The 23,648-nt window shown below is 50.7% G+C and overlaps 1 protein-coding gene across 3 annotated transcripts in view; it reads left to right on the forward strand.

Annotated features, from left to right (window-relative positions):
* The window catches only part of cux2b (cut-like homeobox 2b), a 92,615-nt gene that overhangs the window by 21,943 nt on the left and 47,024 nt on the right, over window positions 1-23,648 (forward strand). For all 3 annotated transcript variants that reach the window (XM_030359342.1, XM_030359344.1, XM_030359343.1), the window contains exons 2-3: window positions 12,364-12,474; window positions 13,428-13,475. In XM_030359342.1, coding sequence (XP_030215202.1) covers window positions 12,364-12,474; window positions 13,428-13,475 — 159 coding nt within the window. The remainder of the gene's footprint in view (window positions 1-12,363; window positions 12,475-13,427; window positions 13,476-23,648) is intronic.

Raw genomic sequence — 23,648 nt, forward strand, 5'->3', positions numbered from 1 at the left:
GCCTCTCAACCCTTTTGTACCAACCAAACCCTCCATTCCCTCCACACACACACAAACACGCACGCGCGCGCGCGCACACACACACGCACGCACGCACGCACGCACGCACGCACGCACGCACGCACGCACGCACGCACGCACGCACGCACACACACGCACACACACACACACACACACACACACACACACACACACACACACACACACACACACACACACACACACACACACACACTCACACACACACACGTAAACACACCTACACATGCACGCACACATTCAGGCACCCACACACCACATGCATCAAATTGAGTGGCGTTAAAGCCAGTGGCCTTAAAGTCAGGCCTGACCCCCCCCCCTCTGCCTGGCAGCCCCACACGTGCCCCGGCTCTGAGATCAATGAGGACAACCCAGATCCCTACTGCTGTCATAGGTCAATCGTGGTTTGGGACTGTACGCAGAAAGACTGTAACCCGGCATTAGCTAACCAGAGGGGGGGGGGGGGGGGGGGGGTAGGGTGGATGATGATTGGTGGGTTGGGGGGATGGGGGGTGGGTAGGGGGTGATGGGGATGATGGGTGGTGGGGGAGGATGATGGGTGGTGTGTAGGGGGGTGAGATGTGGTGAGTCGAGACGATGTGCAGCAAGTGGATCTGAAGAGGGGTGAGGGGGGAGCAGGGGGCATCCTTGAAGGATCATGTGGGATGTTTGCAGGCATGGTAACGAGAAGCAGTGTGTGTGTGTGTGTGTGTGTGTGTGTGTGTGTGTGTGTGTGTGTGTGTGTGTGTGTGTGTGTGTGTGTGTGTGTGTGTGTGTGTGTGTGTGTGTGTGTGGGGGTTGGAGTGAGTGTGGCATCTCTGCACGCATTGTTGCTGCCGTCGAAGGAGCTGTAGGTGAGGCGTGTGTGTGTGTGTGTGTGTGCGTGTGTGTGTGTGTGTGCGTGCATGTGTGTATGTGTACATGCCTGGAGGGGGCCATGGACAAGGAGTTGAATATTAGGTGTTTAGTGTTTTTACCCGGCGTGGCCCCATGCACCTCTCTGCCAGGAGGGCATTTATATGAATGAAGCCCTGGTGCTCGTCCATCACCTGACTCTCTCATTGTGACCCCATTACCAGGAGGGGTGGGGCCCCTCCTGGATGTTATGAGCCAGCGTCACACACCTCTTCCACTTTTTTATCTTATTTATTTTTATTTAGGGTTGGTGGGGGTTGTGGTGGAGATGGCGGTGGGGGGGGGGGGGGGGGGGGGGGGGGGGGGGGGGGGGGGGGGGGGGGGGGGGGGGGGGGTTGTACTCAGATGACAACAAACTGCATTTGCACCTAAAACATATTCTGTAATCTTCTGTGTTATTTAACATACAAATTGCATCCTGGGCGATACATTCATCATCGCTCTCACCCAGCCCACCCTTAAATACATTTTTTATCTCAGATGAATAATGGATCCTTCGGAAGTATAATTTTGTGTTTTCTTGAATAAAGTCGAGAACTCCTCCTTTTGCTCCCACCCCCATCCCTTGCACGGATGAAGTTTTTAGGTGAAATAAATAACATCAAGTGGTAATTGACTTTGGGCTGGCTGTTAAGCCGGCAGGTCTTATCAATCACCGTACCTGCTCAGCGGGGTGCCGATCGCCCCTAGCCTGGAGACCCTCCTGGTCACGTGACCTCCCGTTCGGTTGGGCTACACGGATCAGTCTGGACCGCCAGCCGCCAACATCGATTTCCTGAAATTGCAACGTAATGCCGGCCAATCAGGGTAGGAGTTAAGGATGAAATACAGCCCGCCGCTGGCCAAACAGTAATGGCGTCTCCCGATGCTACGAGCAACAACGTTAACATAGACGGAGTAAACACAGCCATCAGTTACTGCAGGAATAGACTCAGTAGAAAATATTAAACAAGAGCAGAGTCCCCTCGGTGAAGATACGTCCTGCCGTTCTTCAGACTGAATCGTTACGCTGATTGGCTGAAGGAGCTTGTCTGTCAAGGCATGTGCTCCCTCCCATTGAAATCGATGCGATGTGTAGGTCCAGACAGCGAGACAGAACGTGAGGTCTTGTGACCAGGATGGCCTCCAGGCTAGTCTTGACTCCCATGCATCCGAAAGACCTTAGTAACAGACTAGCAACGGAGAAACTTCCTCGTCCCTGTGATTGAGTCTGCCTGCCGACCTGTTAGTGGGATTTCAAAAATGGAATTAATTAATGCCACACGTATAAACACAAAAACATGTCGCTAGCATTATCTTATTCTTGTGTCTTCTTATTCCCAGAAATAGGTTTTTCCATGGACAGATTTTCCCTGGACAGATTTTGCAATGTCCTCAATTTGTTAAAAAATAATAATCGTGGCCTTAGAGAGCATCTCTGTCTTCTGGGTGGGATTGAGTAAAGTCAAGTAAGATGGTTCAAAGCCCAACCTTTCATGATCCATGGCTCGATGTGTAAATGTGATCAAAAGTCCACGAGGCATTTAGCCTCAAGCTTGCCTTTAAAGAACCACGAGGTGTAGGCCCACCCAAGACAGGGGAGAGCCACGGCGGGGCATCAGACTGCGTACGCAGAGAAACCTGTCCCGAAGCACCAACAAAACATACACCAATTAGTGCCTCTCCCCTCCACTCACACACCTGTGGGGCTCGTTGGCCCCCCCGCCCCTCCGCTTCCAGGTGGGCCCGGAGCTGGGGGGGGGGGGGTGGTTCCTGGGGGAAGGGGGGTTTGGGTGCCTGGGGACGGGGTCCACGCGGGCCCCAGCAGCAGCCCACTCTGTCATGCTCTAGTTGTTCCTGTCGGCGCCGCCGTTCCCCCCACAGTGGTTCCCCGCAGCGTTTCCTGCGAGACTTCCTGCCACCAGGATCTGCAGAGGAAGCGCTGGACCGGGGCAGTACTGTGTCACCACAAAGGATTTGAATTCACAGTTGGAAGAAATGGGAAACAAATATGTCATTCTGCTGCTGTTTTGTTCAGCTTTTTTTTTTTCTTCTTCTTCTTCTTTTTTAATATATCTTCAGTCACTTCTCTGCCTCCTCGCTCGACGCACAGACACACACGCACCGAAACACACACTGCTCCACTTGGGGTTTGCTTATTTTCAGCTTTTCCGTTCTCCCAATAAATATACATAAATGCATATGTTATTAATTTATTTATCTCCCGGCTGACGTTTACAAAGCTCTGGTCGTCCCTCACCTGATCCCTGGATTAACCTCCATTTGTACACATAAATCGCCACGATGAACCAAAAATAACAGAGTAGCAGGCATGGAAAGAATATTGTTACTTTTTTTTACTTCAGCATTTGCATCCATCAATAGGGGAATGAGATACAAACAAATATCTGGTGCAGCATAATGCAAGGGCCTCTTCTTGACTATTTCCAGATTACATCCAGGCTGTTTGAAGGCTCTTTACAGCCTGAAGGAGCCCACCCCGTCCACAGGCTTGTCTGCCTGCTGGTCTGACCTATCTGTTTTTCTGATTGCCTGTCTCTCTGCCTACCTACCTTCATACCTGAATACTCACTTACCTTGTCTCTCTGTCTCTCTGTTTACCTGTCTCTGTCTGTCTGTCTGTCCGTCTGCCCGTCTGTCTGTCTGTCCGTCTGTCTGTCTGTCTGTCTGTCTGTCTGTCTGTCTGTCTGTCTGTCTGTCTGTCTGCCTGTCTGTCTGTCTGTCTGTCTGTCTGTCTGTCTGTCTGTCTGTCTGTCTGTCTGTCTGTCTGTCCGTCTGTCTGTCCGTCTGTCTGTCCCTCTCTGCCTGCCTGCTCAGACTATCAGATGGAGGTTACTGCTGTGTGTCTCTTGCGGGAGAAGTGTGGGCAGTGTAGCATCAAATAGATTGTGTGTCCTCCTGTGTAAACGTCTAATGTGCGCCGCTCGCCTTGACACAGATGAATGTAAGGAATTTGCTGTAAAGACTTTACGGTCCTTCTGAGAGACAGGGCTGCGAACCAGTAGCGTGTAACCGCCCCCCCCCCATGTCCCCCGCCCCCAGACGCATTTCAACCCACACCCACCCACGCTCAGACACACACATGCACGAATGCTCGCATACACACACACACACACACATCAACCCACGCTCACACACGCACACGCACACACACACACACACACGCAACCAACCCATGCTGAGACACACATACACACACCAACCCACACACACACACACACACACACACCAACCCACACTCACACAGACACACACAAACATTCGCGCGCACACACACACTCACACACACGCGGGCTAGCACAAGTGCTTACATATGCACACATGTCAAGGCTCACAGCCCCCAGAGGAGGGCAGCTACATCAAACTGTTAAGACTGTTACTGACATCAGGGAGGCTTTTTATTTGCTTTGGGTCATGAATTGCTCTGCCCCAAAGATGTGATGAGAAGTGTCTCGCACAAAGAGCCCACTCCGCTCTGCACCGCGCAGAACCTCGCCGACCCTGAGATGCAATTTAGCAGAAAACACTCCTTCCGTTCAGCCGGAAAAGTATTGTCTCCTTTGGGGGGGGGGCAACTCGGAGTGCCCCCCTCTTTGTAACTGGTCTCTTTTCTGCTGCAAAGGGTTGCAGGAGGGTTAGGGCTACTGCAACCATAACCCATTATTTCCCCCCCAGAAAAATGAACATTTGGAATGAAAACAAGTTACAAAAACGAGGACAATTATTCCTGTTCAAAGTGCCCTTTTTAAGTCGACGTGTCAGCGCTGCGCGTTTGCCGGCACTCGGAAGCCATTTTGAAGTCTTTGTGACAACACTCTCAGCCGCGGCTTGTATTCCCAACGTTGCTCCTCCATTTAGACTCATTTATTTTTGGTTCAGAGACGGTAAATCCGGAGGAGCGACCGTGCGATGGAGACACCCGGCGAGCTGAGGGGCAGGTTCAGCGTCGCGTTCCCTCTCTCCCAGACAGGTGGTGCTGCGTGGTGTCGCCGGGGGCCTCCAGGGGGAGGGCCCCGGAATGTAAGTCAGAGCAGGAGAATCGGGAACCGACTCTCGGCACCGCACAGGTGTTGTGGAAAAGGCATCCCCCCCTCCCCCCCTCCTTCCATCTTTCTCTCTTTTCTCTCCACACCTGAAATATTCAGATTCTTCCAGAGGTGTCGCTTTGATCTTCAACCGAATCGACAAGAGACGACCCAGGCAGGGAGGAACGACATGGAGGGGTGGGGAGGGGACCACCGAAACAAGAAGGAGAGGGAGCACCTGAGACGCAGCAGATTGACATTTCTTAAGAGAGAATAAACAATGGCGGGCCGCATGCCGTCGCCGTCACAGCTGTCAGTGAGGTGAAAGTGGGCCATGAAGGTTGGATCGTCTCCCTTTGCCTCCCACAGTCTGCTGCATCTGGAGGCTCGGGCTTTAGTGGGACGCCACCACCACACAGCCCCACCGCAGGGTAACAAATCCTGCCCGGCGTCCCCGATATCGTCGTGGCAGACAACAGGCCTTTGTGGAGGTCTTTGTTTTGGCCTTGGCTTGTTTGTCCGTTAGTTATGTTGTCAAGCGCGCTGTCACTCGTTGTGGTTTTGAACAGCTGCTTTCTTTGTGGACGTTTCAACGGCAATTTGTGTGGATAGCCCGTCGAGGTCATCATGTCTTCTCTTAGGTTGGAACGCGCCGGCATTCTAATGAAGTCTAGGACTGTGTAATCAGTCAGCGTGCGTGTAGCGCACAATGACAATAGACAGCCTGATTGTAGCCGAGAACTGTGGGAATGTGGGAACAATGGCTGGCCCTAATGATGATAAATATGGTGTTCTAATTGGCCTTGGTAGCCGAGCGTCATAGATTGCAATTGGAAGGTTTTAACTGGAGTGTATGTGATGGCAGTGGTGTGGAGGGAGATGGATCTGCTCTCTGCTTTTACGGGTGTGTTCTTCACGAGGTTTGCAGACGTGATACAACCCCACTTGGTCCTGAGTAGCGAGGGGAGAGCGGGTGTTTGTTGAGCGTGTTTCTGCCTCCAGTCAGGCGTGTTCCCGTTGGTGTGTTCACTTGTGGGCACCAGGATTTTACTTGTGGGTTTGTGTGTGTACATGCACTGTGGGTCCGGGTGTGTGCGCATTTTCATCTGGTTTATGTTCATCTGGCTATGTGTGCGTGCGTGCGTGCGTGCATGCGTGCGTGCATGCGTGTGTGCATGTGTGTGTGTGTGTGTATCGGGGAACACGTGTGTGTCTGTGTTTGTGTATGTTTGAGTCAAACAGCAGCAGCGTTGACAGGGAGGCTGCGCTCCGGTGTGTCAGGCAGCAGACTCCTCTAAATGAAGCGGGCTAGAACGAATAATGGGTGACAACACCAGTCACACCTTTTGCTGATGGTTGTAACGCTTGCGCGCATTTCCCTGCTTTTGTGAGATTTAGCACATCATTTGAAAACAGCCCGACTGACTGGGGATTAATTATTCTTGGATGATTTATCCCACTAACCAGTCCTGAGTTAGGAGAACTGTCAAAAGGAAATGATGTGATTTAACTCGTTGCGCCTTCACAATCTACACATGTTTTAACACTCGGCCCCGTAGTAGATTCATCCCTCCTGGTGGCTGATTTCACACACCTGGGAGAATATAGTCTATATAGTATAATCGGACTCAGTTCAAAGGTAGACGACAGACGGCAGTCTGAACGCTGGTGAAAGAATGAGATGATGTCAGTGCTACGGCCAGTTAGATTAGAGGCTGGTTGTCCTCAGACAGGACCCTGTCAACTGAGGCACTGTTGTCTGGTCTTGTTGCCTAAAGTTAGGATTTTATTTGATGTGCAGATCTTGCACGCCCTAGCTCACATGCTTAATCGTATTTTATTACAGAAATTCACATAGAATGCTATAAATTAATCCATACTGACTGCTAATGCTGTCAATCAATCATGTAGGGCAGTGGTTCTCAAACTTTTTAGACCGCGTACCACCACAGAAAATATTTGTCTACCCAACTACCACCATTATGACAGATATAAAATATATCAAATATAACAACATACAGTAGCGTAGGCCTGCGGCCCTATTCAGCTGCGCACATCTCATGCAGGAGGCACATTTTTTCTTAAAAAGAATGTTATTTATTGTTAGCTGTTGTCAGCTGTACAAAGTGGTAGCACTTGAACAGAGACCCGGAAACACATACACACACAGCAGGTGAGAACATGATCTCATGGTAAATGTATCACCATTCGTACTAGTATTTTGATAGTAGCCTATTGTTTTTAAGCTAACGATTTTATTCTTCTAATTCCTCTGCGTACCACTTGATAGCTGTACGCGTACCACGTACCATAGTTTGAGAACCACTTATGTAGGGAATCAAGAAGAAGCACAGATATTGCAAATATCTGACTGCTATAGCACACATCCTAATATTATAGCACACATTCACATTCTAACACAGGCTACAATGCAACAGCACTAGCACAGGTCACAATACTAAAACCAAGACACATCCGCTTACACTAATCGAATGCACTACCACAGATCCACAGATTTGGGAGGGAAAAAACCAACAATGATTCGGTGTAGAGAGATTCTCAGCGAGCCACCGAACAAAACAAAGCATCGCAGATGGATGACCCCCCCCTTCCCAGTGCTGTCCCCGGCCAATCCTCCGAGGGCACCCCAACACCCAGTCGCAGGGTCGAAGAGGTCAGGGGCCCCTCCCACACCCCCCCCAGCGTCCTGTCTGGGCCAATCAGCGTGCAGCGGGGGCTTCTCTGTCCTTGCGGTGTCCTTTGACTGATTCTCAGGGAGGGCGATAAGAGATTGTTTCTGATCATTGTTACGGACACGGCCCCACTCCCCTCTCTCCTTTCAGAGACTGCAGTGGGGGTTGGGGTGGTGGTGGTGGTGGTGGATGGGGGGGGTGGGGGTGGGGAGTGGTTGCCAGTAATAATGCGGAGGCCAGACTAGACTGCAGTGATCGGCATCGCTGCATCGATCACGGCCATTTGATTTATTGATCATCCACCCCTCCGGCCAAATGTGGCCTTTTAGATGCTACGTTTGGGAGGGGGGGGGGGGGGCCTCCTTGGAACAATCGGGTGGTGCACAGAGAGACTGGACCAGATAAGAATGAAAAGGAAAAGTATACTTATCTTAATCACACAAGGCCCATGTCGTGTCTTGCTGCGATCCCCCCCTTGCTGTGTGTTTGGCTATTGGGTTAGTGTGTGTGTGTGTGTGTGTGTGTGTGTGTGTGTGTGTGTGTGTGTGTGTGTGTGTGTGTGTGTGTGTGTGTGTGTGTGTGTGTGTGTGTGTGTGTGTGTGTGTGTGTCTGTGTAGCGGGGGATGTGAGGCTGCACAGTCGCCAGGCAGAACAGAGTGGATCTATAAATTGATGGAATTCAAAGCCTCCAGCATCGATTACCATTACAACAAACAGCAGCACAGAGAACGTCTGATTATTTTTAGACAAAGATTCTGTGCTCTCAGCAGCAATTCTGCTGATGCTGTCACACGTTCAGACATCTGCCTATGATTGCAATTAGACAGGATACAAAAAGAAAAATAATACTCCACCCATCTACATTTTTGTCTCCCTCCTCCCAGCCCTATTTTTTTCCCTCTTTAATTTCTGCTGTCCTAGCCCTTGTTCATACAATAGCTATTTTGACTATAGCTTCTTCATCGCGGCACCTTCAGTTTAATATATATATATATTTATTTTCTTACACGCCAGTTGTCAACATTTCTTTGCGGAGGGCCAGAAAAGAGCTTACCGCTACAGATGTAATCAAGAAGAGCTAGGTTAAATGAATCACTGTCAAAATCTTCCACAACACAATACGCTCCACCGTTTTACACGGAACATTCTGCTTACAAGCGCAGACTGCATTGTTCTACACCTGTTTGTTCTTTCTTTTTTCTTTTGTTGAGCAGAGCTTTTTTAGCTGATTTGGTAATTGGGCTTTTCAAAGGCTAGTTAAATTTTGCAAGTTTACCAGCAGTGGAGGGGATAATACGTTAATTAAAACACATATACAGCAATAACTCTACAAATAGAAACACCCTGTTTAGTTTTTTTGCCAATTGAACGACGTTCTATAGCCCTGTGGCTCATCAATTCCTCAGTGGAATCCATGGCGACCGTCCCCTACAGTCTGCACAACATGCATAAATGCCCTCAATGCCATGCCAGGTCATGTGACAGCTCACACACACACACACACACACACACACACACACACACACACACACACACACACACACACACACACACACACACACACACACACACACACACACACACACACCTTGGGTCCAGTGGCCGGAGCCCTCCTTCTGTCCTGTGGTAGTCCCCTAATCAGATGGACATGCAGAATGTCAGCGCGTCGACCGCTGTTTTGCCCACAGTCACTGCAGCGGGCAGTCTGATGCTATGCTAATTTAGACGATCGCATTGACTTCTGGGAGGCCTGATTCTGCTACCGTCCCTGGCCAGTAGTGTACCCTAGACTACATGCGGACTAGGAGATAGCTTAGGCACAAGGACAATGTTCTAGTCAGAAGTTAAACTACAAGACCCTAAGAATTTACCTTTTCTAGCTACCTGAAGACTGCTTTAGGGGCTGGAGTCATCCTGGGTTGGCCTTTCACAGCAGGCTAGCCCAGCTCTATCAACAGCCCCGCCACAACAAGTACGGCCTCATTGCGGACTGGTAGAGGCCTCATATCATAAGCTCCATACTGACCTGACTGAGTGCTGTATGCAAAGCTGTTTCTCTTGTTTAGTTCATATTTAGATCGTTGTCTGTTTGCAAGCATTTAGAAGCTGCCAGAAAAGCTCTGTGGTGGATCAATGTTGGTGGTTCCATGTTGTGCCAAGATAGCCTGCTCAATGCTCCTCACCGGGGGGGGGGGGAGAAGAGTGGGTCTGAGGGTCTGTCCCTCATTTGGCACGGAACCCACCTGATTAGAGTGTCGGGCGGGGGGTGTTGGTAGTTAGAGGGGTTTCAAAATCAATCTTTTCTGTTTTTACAGATAGCACACTGAAACTGTCGACTGCATCGTTGTGGAATTCCACTGGCACTGCTTGAACCCTCCCTCCCTGGCCCCCAACAGACAGACATGGTTTCATTTGATGGGCTGTTGCCCACATTTCCCTCTCTTGTAATAGAAGAGAAAACCATAGGGGTTAGGGAATGAAACAGTCACTTATAGTCGTGCTGTTTGGCTTGTGCGCTGCTACAGTAGTTTTGCATCGGCTCAGGCGGTGCGCACAGAGAGAAAAAAGAGAAGCTGAATCGAGCATTGAAGTGTTGGCTGACTCGGAAACACCGGGGCTGTTTTTATCTTAAGTACTTTTAGGATAGACACTCAAAGTCATTTGCAGAAGAATTTACTTCAGGGAAGACTTGGCCTCCTCCTCCTTTAAGCCTGTCCTCTAATCCGCTGGAAGGGGCGCTAAGTGGAATTCAGAGAGGTCCTGCTCCTTTATTATGTTTCAGACCACTGTCGCTCAAAGTCACGACGTGTTCTACATTCAGCTGCCAGTTTTATCATTATGTTAGCCAGTATGTATAATCTTTAAGAGGCACACGCCCTAGCAAGACAACATAAGCAGCCTTTTCTACGGCATGCTAGCTACCATGATCTATTGCTAGCCAGTGATTATCTGTAAGTTGCAGAGCAGCGATGGGTCAGCAACCGTCGCCGACTGCAGTGCTGCCGCTGCATCTGCAGTGCATTCTGGGATATGATTGTCTCACATCTGACCACTTCCCCAAAGGGATTTGAACCAGCAGCCCTTCAATTACTTGCCATACTCAAGGGACGGGAAGGCAGTGTGGCACTTCTATTCCTCATTTTCTCTCTCTCTCTCTCTCTCTCTCTCTCTCTCTCTCTCTCTCTCTCTCTCTCTCTCTCTCTCTCTCTCTCTCTCCCTCCCTTTCTAGCTCTCCCTTTTGCTCTCTCCCTCTCTTTTTTTTACTATCTTAGTCTGTTGAAACTTGATTTATTTAATATTTTACTGGTGTGTGTGATAATTTATTAAATGGCTTTTAAGTAAGACTGGAGATTAATTAAAACACAGTCAATTTAATTTTCCAGCATCATAAATAAATTTGCAGTGGTAATTGAATCCCCCGGTCGGCTTTTATATTTTGCTCCAGCGTTTGCGTGGGGGAGAAGGACCCTCATCAATAACAAAGGGAGTCACAGGCAGCAGAGACAAGGTGGCAGTACAGTGCTCGGCTTCCAGCCCCACACTGCATGGGGAGAGTACATTCTGAACCTATTTTTCTTATCTTTTTTTTTCCTTTTCTCTCTCTCTCTCTCTCTCCCCCCCCTCTCTCTCTCTCTCTCTCTCTCTGTCTCTCTCTCCCTTCCTCCCTTCCTCGCTGTGTTTGCTGAAAGAGCGGGGAATTGGACGCCGGGTCAATAGTATTGGATTTGTGGAAGGCACGGGGAGTGGCAGACTGAATGTGAGTGGGGTGCAGCGGGGGAGGGGGGGGGGGGGGGGGGGGTGGCGGCAGCAGGGCTTGGCCACTGCAGACCGAGCCGGCCAGCGAGGGAGAGGACTCTGCCCCCAAATTCTATATGACATGCAAAGAAGGAGGGAGGAAAGGGGTCATTTGGTGCGAGCTGGAACAATGTCGTCATCACGTGTTGGAGATCAATGGGGGATCAATATATGGATGGCGGGGGTAGTGGCTATCGGAGGGAGCTGGATTGATGGAAAAGAGAGTGTGGAAAATAGATTTGACCCATGGGTGATTATTGCCGTATGGGCAGGGTGGGGGTGGGTAGAGGGGGGGGTGGGGTTGGGGCACTGTGAGTGGTTCTCCTCCTCAGGAGGAAGCTGGGGTTGGTGCTAGTGTTTGTCAGGTTATTGAGTCTGTCCACGTGACTCCGGGGCCACCACAACCTACCCCCTCCCTCCCTACTCCTCCTCCTCTCTCTCTCTCTCTCTCTCTCTCTCTCTCTCTCTCTCTCTCTCTCTCTCTCTCTCTCTCTCTCTCTCTCTCTCTCTCTCTCTCTCTCTCTCTCTTACTGCCCTCCCTCAGAGCTCTGCATAGCAGTTGCAAGTGTATTGATTATTTCAAATACTGATCATCTAAAAGGCTTTCTGCTACTGTATGCATCAGATTTATTTTGGCTTAATTATTTATTGGTGCCGGCTAGCTGTAAGTATTACTGCTGTGAGATCATGAAGGATTGCATTGTTAATATCCAGCACTGTATTCTTATTTATGTTCACTCTCGCAAGCTTTACTGGATGGCCATTGGCAGGCTCTCTCTTAAATGTGATGTCTCTCTCTCCCTCTCTCTCTCTCTCTCTCTCTCTCTCTCTCTCTCTCTCTCTCTCTCTCTCCCGCTCTCTCTCCATGTCTCTCTGTCTCTCTCTCTGCTCTGTAGAGGGAGCTTAACTCTGTGGCGTCGGAGCTGGCAGGTCGACAGGAAGAGAGCGAACATTCCCATAAGCACCTGGTGGAACTAAGCAGGGAGTTCAAGAGAAATGTCCCTGAGGTGAGCCATGTGCACGGGCACACACACACGCATGCACACATGCACGCACGTACGCACATCGACACACACGCTCGCATGCACGCGCACGCACATACACACACACACGCACACTCACACACATCGACACATACGAACGCACGCAGGCACACGCACATGCACACACGCACGTGCGCGTGCACGCATGCGCACACACGCACATTCACATACGCACGCACACATGACAGCACACACACAATCTCACATAAACACGCACAGACACACAAACACACACACCCACAGTTGCCCCGCCCTCTTTTAGGCATTCGCACACACACATTTTCATATAAAAAACATTCTGTCTATTCGAGATGCTTGGAGTTTCGATACAATCATTTTCCAGAATCCACCATCTCTATTTTGCTTAATTAACTAATTAATTTATGTTAACATTATTAATGCACGCCATTAATAACTCCAGCCCCGGTGTCCCTCCCCTCCCTCTCTCTCTTTTAATGTTTAAATCTTTGTTCATCGTAAACAGTAGCTTAACATGTCACCGGCTACATTACCTCACTGGTGAAAACCTCCCGTGCACATTCAAACACCAGCGAGTACGAGTGAGGTCAACGCCCACAACGCAAGGAGTCCACTGTGCGTCATAACATACCAATGTGCAAACTCCAAACACATTATCCATCTTTTTTTATAGTCTTGTATATTAACACCTCCGACCACAGGGATGCACGGAGCACATGGTGGCGTGCCCTGTGTTCTTTGAGCCAGGCTGTAAGCTCCTCTGTATAACACAGCCACATAAGAGGGGATCAGTCTGTCTTCGCTGGCATCCTCCCCCTCCAGCAGACAGATATAGTAGCCTGGAATCGGGGAACTGGGGAGCAGGGGGAACAAACAGAAAGAACAACACAAAACGAAAACACAAGCCCAATGAATGCTGTTCTTCCGTGTCCCCACAGGAGGTCCGGGAGATGGTGGCCCCTGTCCTCAAAAGCTTTCAGGCTCAGGTGAGGTGGCGCTCTTCCCATCCGACGGCTTTTATTTTTTTTATTTTTGTATTTTGTTGTGAGACACCCTTGGAATGAATAAATAAATAACGCAGCAGATGTGACAGACTGGAAAGCTGTTAAAACACAATCGATAACAGGGAGCGTATGTAAACCAATGAGCGGCGCGCTCTGACATCTGGTTAAAGTATGGATATCACTTCCTCTCCACTTTTCCTGGTGTGAACGATTCGCCGCAGACCGCCCGACAATCCAACCGGGCTGTTTCATAGCTCGCGCTCATCTGCCGGTGTATTGACAGATGGCTTTTCTGTCGAAGTGAAGTAGCATCTATCTGCCATTAGATGATCAGATATCGGGCTTCTCATATTTTCTTGGCCCGAGACAAGCACTCATTTCCTGGTGTGATCGTGCATTCGGAGAGCACCTCCCCCCCCCCCGCCCCCCTATCCCCTCATCTAACGTCGCCATATTGAAACAGTCATCAGATACGTACTGGGTCTCTGCCGTTGCCATTAAACCAAGGTCATTAATCACGTCGGTGGGCCTACGGTGCAGTCCGCCTGGCCTTATGGAGACGACACCGCAGATATGTTCTCAATCTGACGCTTGCCCTCGCACCTCATGTCCTGCCCCCCCCCCCCCCCCCGTTAACCCTAATGCCCCATTATCACCCGAAGCACACAGGAACCCTCCTCACTGCCTTTGCCCATGGGATCATTTTCAAGTTTGTAATTGGCTAAGCCTATTGGCGGCCCTAGCTAGCTCGATAGCCGCGGCGCTCACAGTCGATGCTACACGAAGGTACGTGGCCGTCTCCTGCGCCCACGCCTGTCCACGCTCATTCACCATCCACAAAGGTTTGAAACACCACATACACCAGAAGCACCCTTCCATGAATTCCCTTTTTCATTAAGGAACCCGGGGGATTAATTTAAGGACTATTGATGTCTGACAAGTCCAGAGACGCTTAGTAGTGGAGGAAATAGATGGCTGGTAATGAGCGATGATGCTCGGCTGCAGGCCTCTGTGGGCCGGGGCGGTCTCCCGTCTCCCTCTCTCCCCTCTCCCCTCTCCCCTCTCCCCTCTCCCCTCTCCCCTCTCCGTACCCCGTCAGGAGCCTCTGATGCTCCGGGTGTCGGGGTGTGAGCGGGGTGGTCGAGGATCACCCTGGCTCCTTCTGAGGTCTGATGTGGCTGCGAGGTGTTCCGCGTGGCGTCACAGTACTGCTCCGCCTCTCTCATGGGGTTTTCCTTGGCACTCTGACCTTATTGGCTAATGTCAAATGGCCGGTGGGGGCTGGTGATCTTTCTCCCCAGCGGTGGTCCCCAGGCCCTCGATCTGCCAGCCGCTGGGGCCCCCGGCACTCGGGGTCCGGGTACCCTCTGGGTGGGTGTGTTTGTGTTTGTGTGTGTGTGCGTATGTGCGTGTGTGTGTGTGTGTGTGTGTGTGTATGTGCATGTGTATGTGTGTATATTTGTGTGTGTGAATATGTGGTCGGGCTGTGTTGGTGTGTGAGTGTGTGTGTCGGTGCGTATGTGTGTGTATTTGTGTGTGTGTGTGTGTGTGTGCATGTGTGTGTTTGCGCTTGGTGTCTGTGTGCGCGCGTGTATCTGGGTGGGGTGTTGATCTAAAACTTCCCAGCAGCAGCCATGTGCAGGTGTCATGAAGGAGAGAGAAATTCAGTGTGTGTGTGTGTGTGTGTGTGTGTGTGTGTGTGTGTGTGTGTGTGTGTGTGTGTGTGTGTGTGTGTGTGTGTGTGTGTGTGTGTGTGTGTGTGTGTGTGTGTGTGTGTTAGGGAAACAAAGGAAACTGGGTTCTTACTTCTGCCCCCCCCCCCTCCTCCTCCAGCCCTGGCCCTTCCTCCTCGCTGGCCCAGAAGAGGGTCTCCTGGTATTTAGACCCTCTTCGTGCCACCTCAAAAAAGGAGAGCCGGCTCCTTTGAAGTATTTGCAACATGACAGGTTCCCTCTTCCTCCCTGTTTTATTTCAGTGTTCCCCATCCACTCTCTCTCTCTCTCTCTCTCTCTCTCTCTACCTCCTCCTCTCTCCAGCCTCTCTCGTCCAATCTCGCCTTCTAATTATCACTAACCAGGCGACTGATTAGGGAGCACGTCGTCGACCTAGTTTCTCTTTTCCTTCTTCTTCTTCTTCTTCTTCTTCTCCTCCTCTTCCTCCTCCTCCTCCTCTCCTCCAGAGGAGAGGAGGAGGAGGAGGAGGAGGAGAAAGGGTTAATCCCAGAGCTGGTGGCTCTGACATCGGTCGCCGCTGTTCCTCTCTTCTTCTTCTCCTCTTTTTTTTTCTTCTCCTTCCTCGTTGCGTTGCTCCTCTTCTTCCTTTCCCTGGAAGTTTGCTAATGAGGTCCCGTCAGAGCTGAGCAGAGGTGTTAATTTGGCCCGGCGAAGGAGGAAGGAGATTAAGGACAGTGAGGAGCTGAGTTAACGGCTTAAAATACACCGCTGTCCTTATTAATCCGCCAGGCCCTGAGAGAGCAGCGCCATTTTTTTAATGTTTTATAATGAACGCTGTCTTCATAATGAAGGTAATTTAAAAAAAATGGCACTGCGAGGAGGTTGGAGGAAGGTGGAAGTCCTCTGCGGGTTGTGGGCCTTTTAGGTGCGAGGGATCATGGCAGTTATCTCTCGCATAACCCATCAGCCCTGAGCTCGCACCATCGGGCCCCGGAGTTCATGTCGCTTCTCAAGCTGCTGTCTCTCTGTCCCTCTCTATCACTCTCTCTCCCTGTCTCTCCCTGTCCCTGTCTCCCAGTCTCCCTGTGTTTGTCCCTGTCTCTCTCTTTTTCTCTCTCTTTTCTCTCTCTCTCTCTCTCTCTCTCTCTCTCTCTCTCTCTCTCTCTCTCTCTCTCTGTCTCTCTCTCTCTCTCTCTCTTTCTCTTCCAACGCCATTACAACGTGCAGCAAGCAGGCCCTCACCAAGTCCCACCAAGACTGTGTGGGATCCTCCATGCAATTTACACCTCTCTCTCTCACATTTAAGTGTAAACTCCCCACCGGATTAACCTTTGTGAAGTATATAAAAAAACAGAAGAATTTTTTTCCTCTCTCTAAGATGTCTGTCGGATGTGTCGTCCCAGGGTGAGGCAGATTCCTCTACATACGGTACATCTGCTCCTCCCCCAAAAAAAAACAACACATTCCCCATGTCAGTCCCAAATTAACCACCGCCATAAGTGCCACTATCTCCATTTTTCCCCCTCTCTCCCCCATGCGCTTAATTCCGTTTGGCGCTCTCTCTCTCTCTCGGTCTCTCTCAGAAAAAGAAAACAGCAGCATGGGTCCCTAATTACTGAAAGTTGCTTTACAATGATAATCCGTGGAGTAATTTAGCGTGCACAATGAGAGTTGTGGTGCCTGCACAGATGGAGACTCTGATAAATAGTTTGTAACGTGTAATTAGCAGCTCTGCCGGTTACATACCATTAACCCCTCGAGTGCAGGAGCCATTATTGCCCCCTCATTATCATGCCCAAGGTACAATTGAGCTGACTAGACATCAAAAAGCATCACATGGCCATTGAAGCGGCGGCCGCCCGCGCTGTGGGGGGGGGGGGGGGGGGGGGGGGGGGGCAGGGGGGGCTGATCGGGGTGGTGGTGGGTGGACACCTGTTTACGTCGCAGCGCGCCCGTGCCCCTCCCCGGGGAGCGCCAGACGCCGTTTGCCGGCTCTTTGATGTCGCTGTTGTTGTGCCGTTACACTTTGATATTGTTGTTGAGAAGCGAGCAGGACTTCCACCCCGAGCCACGGGTAGCCATTAGACAAGGAGAGAGAGGGGAGATGGAACGAGAGGAATTACGGCGTTCTTGATGTCAAGACAACATAATCATCCTATTATCTGTTGTTATCAGTTGGGTACACAGCGCTGCGTTGTAGTGTGTCTCCCCGGCCTTTGCACCCCCCCCCCCCCCGTCTCTTTCCAACAGAGTTTCAAATCAAAGCTGACGTTTCCGGCGACGACGTCGCTCTGCAGATTGAACCTCTAGAAAGGCCTCGGAAACGAGTCGGAACCCACAACATGGAAAACACAATCCAAACGCACAATCGGTGCGGCGGGACAGTAACCCTTTCATCCCATCCCCAAACGAAAGGCACCGGGTTCGATCCCCTAGATGTCCCCGGCCTGGCCTAGATATTCGTGAGGCTGCGTAACAAACCCGTACTCCCACTCCCCATACAATCGCGCCACATCAAAGTGACGCAAAAAAACACACACCGGCTGCTGTCATTCACACTGAACCATTCCGTGTGTTCGACCTCGACCCCCTGCTGGCGCCGTGACCCCTCGCCCTCCTGCCCCCCTTTGACCCCCTCTGCCACACAGCCGAGCAGGCAGGTAGATGAACTGCCTCTTTTGATCCGGCTTCCGGGGGGGTTGGGGGGGTTTGGGGGGGACTGGGGGGGGGGGGGGGGGGGGGAGGCATGAGACCTGGTCCTCCTTCCTCCTCCTCCTGATTAGTTCCTGGAGGGAAATGATAATTCCTCTTGAAACGTATGAATATGTTATGAATAGCGGAGTGGATCAAAGAGCAGAAGGACGGTAATTAATTGCGGCGCGGTGATAAAAGGGCTGTGGGTGTTATGACGAAAGCTTCCTGCGTGTCATTACGCCGGCGCCCGTAATTACCTTTTGTGCGGCAGCCAGCGCTCCTGGTGGCGCTGGCGGGCGGCGTGCTGAGCGAGACTAACGGTCATAAAGCTCCCCCCTGCCTAATTGTCTGAGGAGGCTCGGCGGAGGGGACCGCAACGCCACCGCCATCAGGAGTAGGGTGCCGCGGGGGTGGGGGAGGGGTCGCACCTCGATGGAGATGGAGCTCCTTCCTGGCACGAGGAGGGGGCGGGGGGGGGACGGGCGCTGTTATTAGAATAGGGCGTCGCGGCGTGGCTAACTAGCTCATTTGGGGGATAGGCGGTCACACTTGGTAGGCTAGCAGCGCGCTCTGTCGGCGACCTCTTTGGACACGGTGTGTGTGATGGGTTGTGCCCGCCGCGGGTGTTCCTCAAAGCACCGCCGCAGAGACCTCAGCAACATTATGTTTTTACAGCCATCCATAATAAGTCCCTTATTACTCCTCCATGTTGCAGTGTTTATGACATCATCCTATATGATGAGATCCCATACAGATTCCATCCGCGCGTGTGCGCCGCACGCACACACACACACACAGCAACACAGGCTTTAAGTGCGTGGTACACTGGGCCGCTGAGGTATCTCCAATGCCCGTCACTTGCAGCGCTGTCTTGGGCTCATTGAGCAGCAGCCAGGCCCCTGCCCGGAGCTCCGTGCTATTACCTATTCACAGCGCGTCCAGGCCCGGGGCCTGTTGTGGGGAACATAATGGGCTCCAGGGCCGTGTAAGCTAACCAGCACTCTGCTCTCCGCTTTATCACTCGTATCCTCCTCCCCACCACGCCGGAGAGAGGAGAGAGGGAGAGAGCGAGGGTAGGAGAGGAAGTCAGAGAGGATGTGAGTGAGTTTAGTGCAGGTAGAGTTTGCGCCGCAGAGCAGGGCATGCTTGTGTGGGTTGAAAGATATGTTAGATAACACCTCCGGTGAAGTCCGACCTCGGGTTGGGGTGTGTGTGTGTGTGTGTGTGTGTGCGTGCGTGTGTGTGTGTGTGTGTGTGTGTGTGTGTGTGTTTGTGTGTGTGTGTGTGTGTGTGTGTGTGTGTGTGTGTGTGTGTGTGTGTGTGTGTGTGTGTGTGTGTGTGTGTGTGTGTGTGTGTGTGTGTGTGTGTGTGTGTGTGTGTGTGTGGGGGTCTAGGGAGGTTTGAAGAGCCTTGCTGGGGCCCTTGGATTGATGGTGAGCCAACGTTTTGACCAGGCGAACACCGAACCAGCCACTTCCCTCTTGATTACTTACTTAGGTTTTATTTTATTTTAGTGGGATTAGTAGTAGAAGAACCAGTGTCATAGGAGTCTTATTCTGTTCTTTCAACCCTGGCCTGGGGGATGGTCAAAAACATATCCTGTGTGTTCACGACTTGCATGTTTCTTACCAATGTGAGGACGAGCACGCCAATGTACATTTTGGAACGACAGGAGATTGGTGAAATAAAGAAAACAACCACATAAACAGATATTGACATCCATCACACAACCTTTTCAGTCTCCTAACTCTGCAGGAGCTGTCACTTTATCTATTTCTCCGGTATGTTTGCCGTCCCGTACTGTAGACGTTCTTCACGGTTCGCCCACGCAGCGCACACACAAAACTCACACGTGTGTCAGTGTCTCCGTACATGAAGTCCTCCGTGTTGATCGTCGTAGATCATCTGATCATGTGTGGTTGTTCTCCGCCGCACGCTGAGGCGCCAAACAGGCTGAAACCTGAACAAATCACCCTGCGTGCCGTGTTTGAACAGCATGGTGCTGCTGCTGGTGGTGGGACGCTGGCACCAGGGCCCTGTTTTGAAGAAGTTTAATATCTCTCCGTCTCCCCATTTGTTTGTCTCCCACCTCGTGAGTGATTCTCTGGATCCTAGCGGCTGCTTTTATGCTGAGACGACTCAAACCCTCCGCCAGCACCCCCCCCCCCCCCCCCCCCCCCCCCCCCCCCACCTCATCCATCCGAGACTTCTGATCTGAAGCTCTGTGTGCGTGTGTGCGTGTGTGTGTGTGTGTTTGTCTGCGCCAACACGGCTACTAGTGTGTGCATGTCACTCTGCTGGTATATGTCGGACGGTGCGTGTGTCTTTGTGTTTTGTATGTCTCAGGCTTTGCATGTGTGTGTAGGTCTTTGTGTGCGTATGTGTGTGTGTGTGTGTGTGTGTGTGTTTATGTGTCAATCTTCCGTGTGCATGTCTTTGTTGACGTTTGTTTTGGTGTCCTGACTGATGCCCTGTCGACGGTTCCCAGTGGGGTGTATTCATCATTATGGATGTGTGTTCAGAGGATACACACCAGGTAAAGAGGAGGTATGAGGGGGAGGAGGGGGGGAGGGCTGTAATAAATAGGCACTTGCCTCTCAAGCCATGTGGAATTGATGACTTTCAGCACATTTTGCTCTGCAGTGCCAGGTTTAATTTCCACAAACCTCGCAGCCTGGAGATGTCACGCCTGACTTGCCTCTACTGTGCAAATGGTAGCCGTGTTTGAGCAGGAACAGACAGACCCGGGCATGCACACATGCGCACAGCACAGCAAGGCGCTGGCCAGGCTGCTCGTATGGTCTCACGCTGCCTCTACTTGTCCTCTAAGCCCTTCCTCTCCTGGAAAATGCCCTACACAAACGCAGTGACTAAACACATCGGCAAGTTTTATTTTTATTTTTATAAGGTATTTTTCCCAACTCTCTGTCTCTATCTCTCTTTGTCTCTCTCTCTCTCTCTCTCTCTCTCTCTCTCTCTCTCTCTCTCTCTCTCTCTCTCTCTCTCTCTCTCTCTCTCTCTCTCTCTTTCTCTGTGTGTGTGTGTGTGTGTGTGTGTGTGTGTGTGTGTGTGTGTGTGTGTGTGTGTGTGTGTGTGTGTGTGTGTGTGTGTGTGTGTGTGTGTGTGTGTGTGTGGATGTGTGTCTCTCTCTCTCTCTCTCTCTCTCTCTCTCCCTCCTCTCTCTCTCTCTCTCTCTCTCTCTCTCTCTCTCTCTCTCTCTCTCTCTCTCTCTCTCTCTCTCTCTCTCTCTCTCTCTCTCTCTCTCTCTCTCTCTCTCTCTCTCTCTCTCCGTTATGGATTTGTTTTGAGTCAGGGGGCTTCCCCCCACCCATTATCTCGTCCTCACTCTGGGAAGCCTAGTCAAACAGCGCCAACAGTAGCATTAGCGGTAACATTTGTGTTAGTGCGAGCAGAAGCAAGTGGTGTGGTTTGTGACTCCTGGATCACTCTCTGCTGCTGCTGCTGGCAAGAGCACTATCAAACTGGCCAATAGAAATATGCTAAATCAGTGGCCTAGTGCCCATGAGGACGTGCCATCGGAAATAAGGATCAGGGCTCTCTTGAGGCGCGTGGGACGTATGGAGGAGGGGCTGGGGGTGGCAGAGGGGGCTTCAGAGGCATGCAGAATCAGAGACACAGAGAGCATAGTCAAAACAACAGTCAGGACAGTGCAAGTAACATAGACCATCAGCCACCACCTCGGTCCCATGACACCAAAGTCTTTAAGTCTGGCCAGTTAATGCTGCTCTTTGCCTCAAATGACACCGCATTGTGAAGCTTCGTTTTTAGCTGAATCTAAACACGCTAATTAAATATAATAACTTTCTGAACAAAGCCCTCGTAAAGGTACCTGAAATTTTAATTTAGACTTCAAAAGAGCAGAGAATATAAAGCAAATCTATTGTTTTTCATTTAGACTTGCAATTTTCTCCTCTCTTCTCCGCTCGGCAGTATGTAGTTATGATTGATCTGGTAATTAAAATATGCAGAGAGGGAAAAAATATTGGCTGCTTCTCTCGCCCAGCACCCCCAATCACCACTCACACTCACAGACACACACACACACACACACACACACACACACACACACACACACACACACACACACACACACACACACACACACACACACACACACACACATACACACACACTTTCTTTTTGTTTTAGAAAACCGCCAACAATGTTTCCCCGTCTCCTCCCCGCGCAGATGATTAAATTTTTGCACATTGATGTTCTTTACACGGCATTTCATCGGCCTCATTATTTTTCCATTTTCATCTTTCTGATGATCGATAGATTGATAAAATGATGGAGCCCATCTTAAATAATGCATGCGTCGAGAAAAGTAACACTCGGGCTAAGTGTTTGAACTTTTTTTTATTCTCTCAAATTCTATTTAATATCCCATGAAGGTAGAGCGCGCAATCTCACTGTCGAGGGTTAAATCATTTATTTTCATTCTTGTGATCCCTCTGCGCAATTTTTTTGGGAGGGAAAGGCAGCTCCCTTACATATTTAGCGGCCCATATAGGATGATGCTTGTCAAGGCTAATATTCTAAGCGATACAGAAACTGGCAAATTCTAAGAAAGACAGCGTAAAGTAGGCCAATTAGTACCCAGGGAACATTTTGCTAGGAGAGAAAGCAGCTCCAAATGTCACAGACAGGAAGCGCTAAGGCCGATTGTTTATAATGTGACCTGACAGTTAGGGTCTCTTTAATATGGGATTAACTACAATACTAATTAACATGTGGAGCTATTAAAACAAGTTGCTGCTGCCAGAGGACCCGAGCCAGCAATCTGTAATGAAACAAACTCATGTAACGCTCCCATCCTATCTCTTGAAGGACAGGTCTCTCTCTCTCTCTCTCTCCCTCTCTATTCTCGGTGTCTGTCCGCCGCACATCAGATGTGTGCTCTTCGACTTCAAACTTATTTTAAAATGTAAGTCCTCTTAATCAAACCCAGACACGAGTTGTATATTCTGAACTACTTTCCCCGCAGCGACCCCACCCCCCTCTGCTCCTCATCAGACAGGTTTTTCTTTTAATAATTTGTATTTTTTCCAGCTGTGGTCGCGGTCACCCCGAAGTGCACGCTGAACACAACCTCAATTAAAGCGGCAACTTTGCATCTCACCGAGATTTCCTCTGCACTTCCCCCCGTAATTGGGTCTCGGCGGATTAGTGGTGAAACTTTCAGCTCCTCTAAGGGAGACAGGGGTCCTCCGCTCAGAACGGGGCCCTTTGGGGGTGGGGGGTGGTTGGGAAGGGGGGGGGGGGGGGGACGGGGGGACGCTACTGGCCAGGCGTTTGTCTGCCAGTGGCTGCAGTAGAGTAAAGGGGGACCGAATGGGATAAAAGTGCAGGATCCGGAGCGCTCAGGCAGCAGCAGTCACTGTGAGTATTGTCACGTTCACCTGGACAGTTGGATTTGTGTGTTGGCTTCTGCAGAGATTTAGTATAAAAATGTTCCCCCATCAAGCTATTGTGCAGGCAAGTATCTATACATCCTGTTAAACTCTTTAATAAAGCTCTATTGGAATGGCTCAAATGGATATGAGGGTAGCTTGGCTGTGCCTCACCTTGTTCACAATAAAGACATCTAAGAACTTCTTGGAGAACTCCCCCCCCCCCCCCCCCCACACACACACACCGTAGGTAGTTGTGGAGTGTGCTGCTGCATGCTGGTTAGCGCACTCCTCCCCAAGCCACCGCCTGTGCTCCGCGAGAGGGGACGGTGCAGAAATAGAGCAGGGCTGCGAGCGGTGAAGGACGGCCCGAG

This window comes from Gadus morhua, chromosome 6, assembly GCF_902167405.1.
Source record: "Gadus morhua chromosome 6, gadMor3.0, whole genome shotgun sequence".
Lineage (NCBI taxonomy): Eukaryota > Metazoa > Chordata > Actinopteri > Gadiformes > Gadidae > Gadus > Gadus morhua.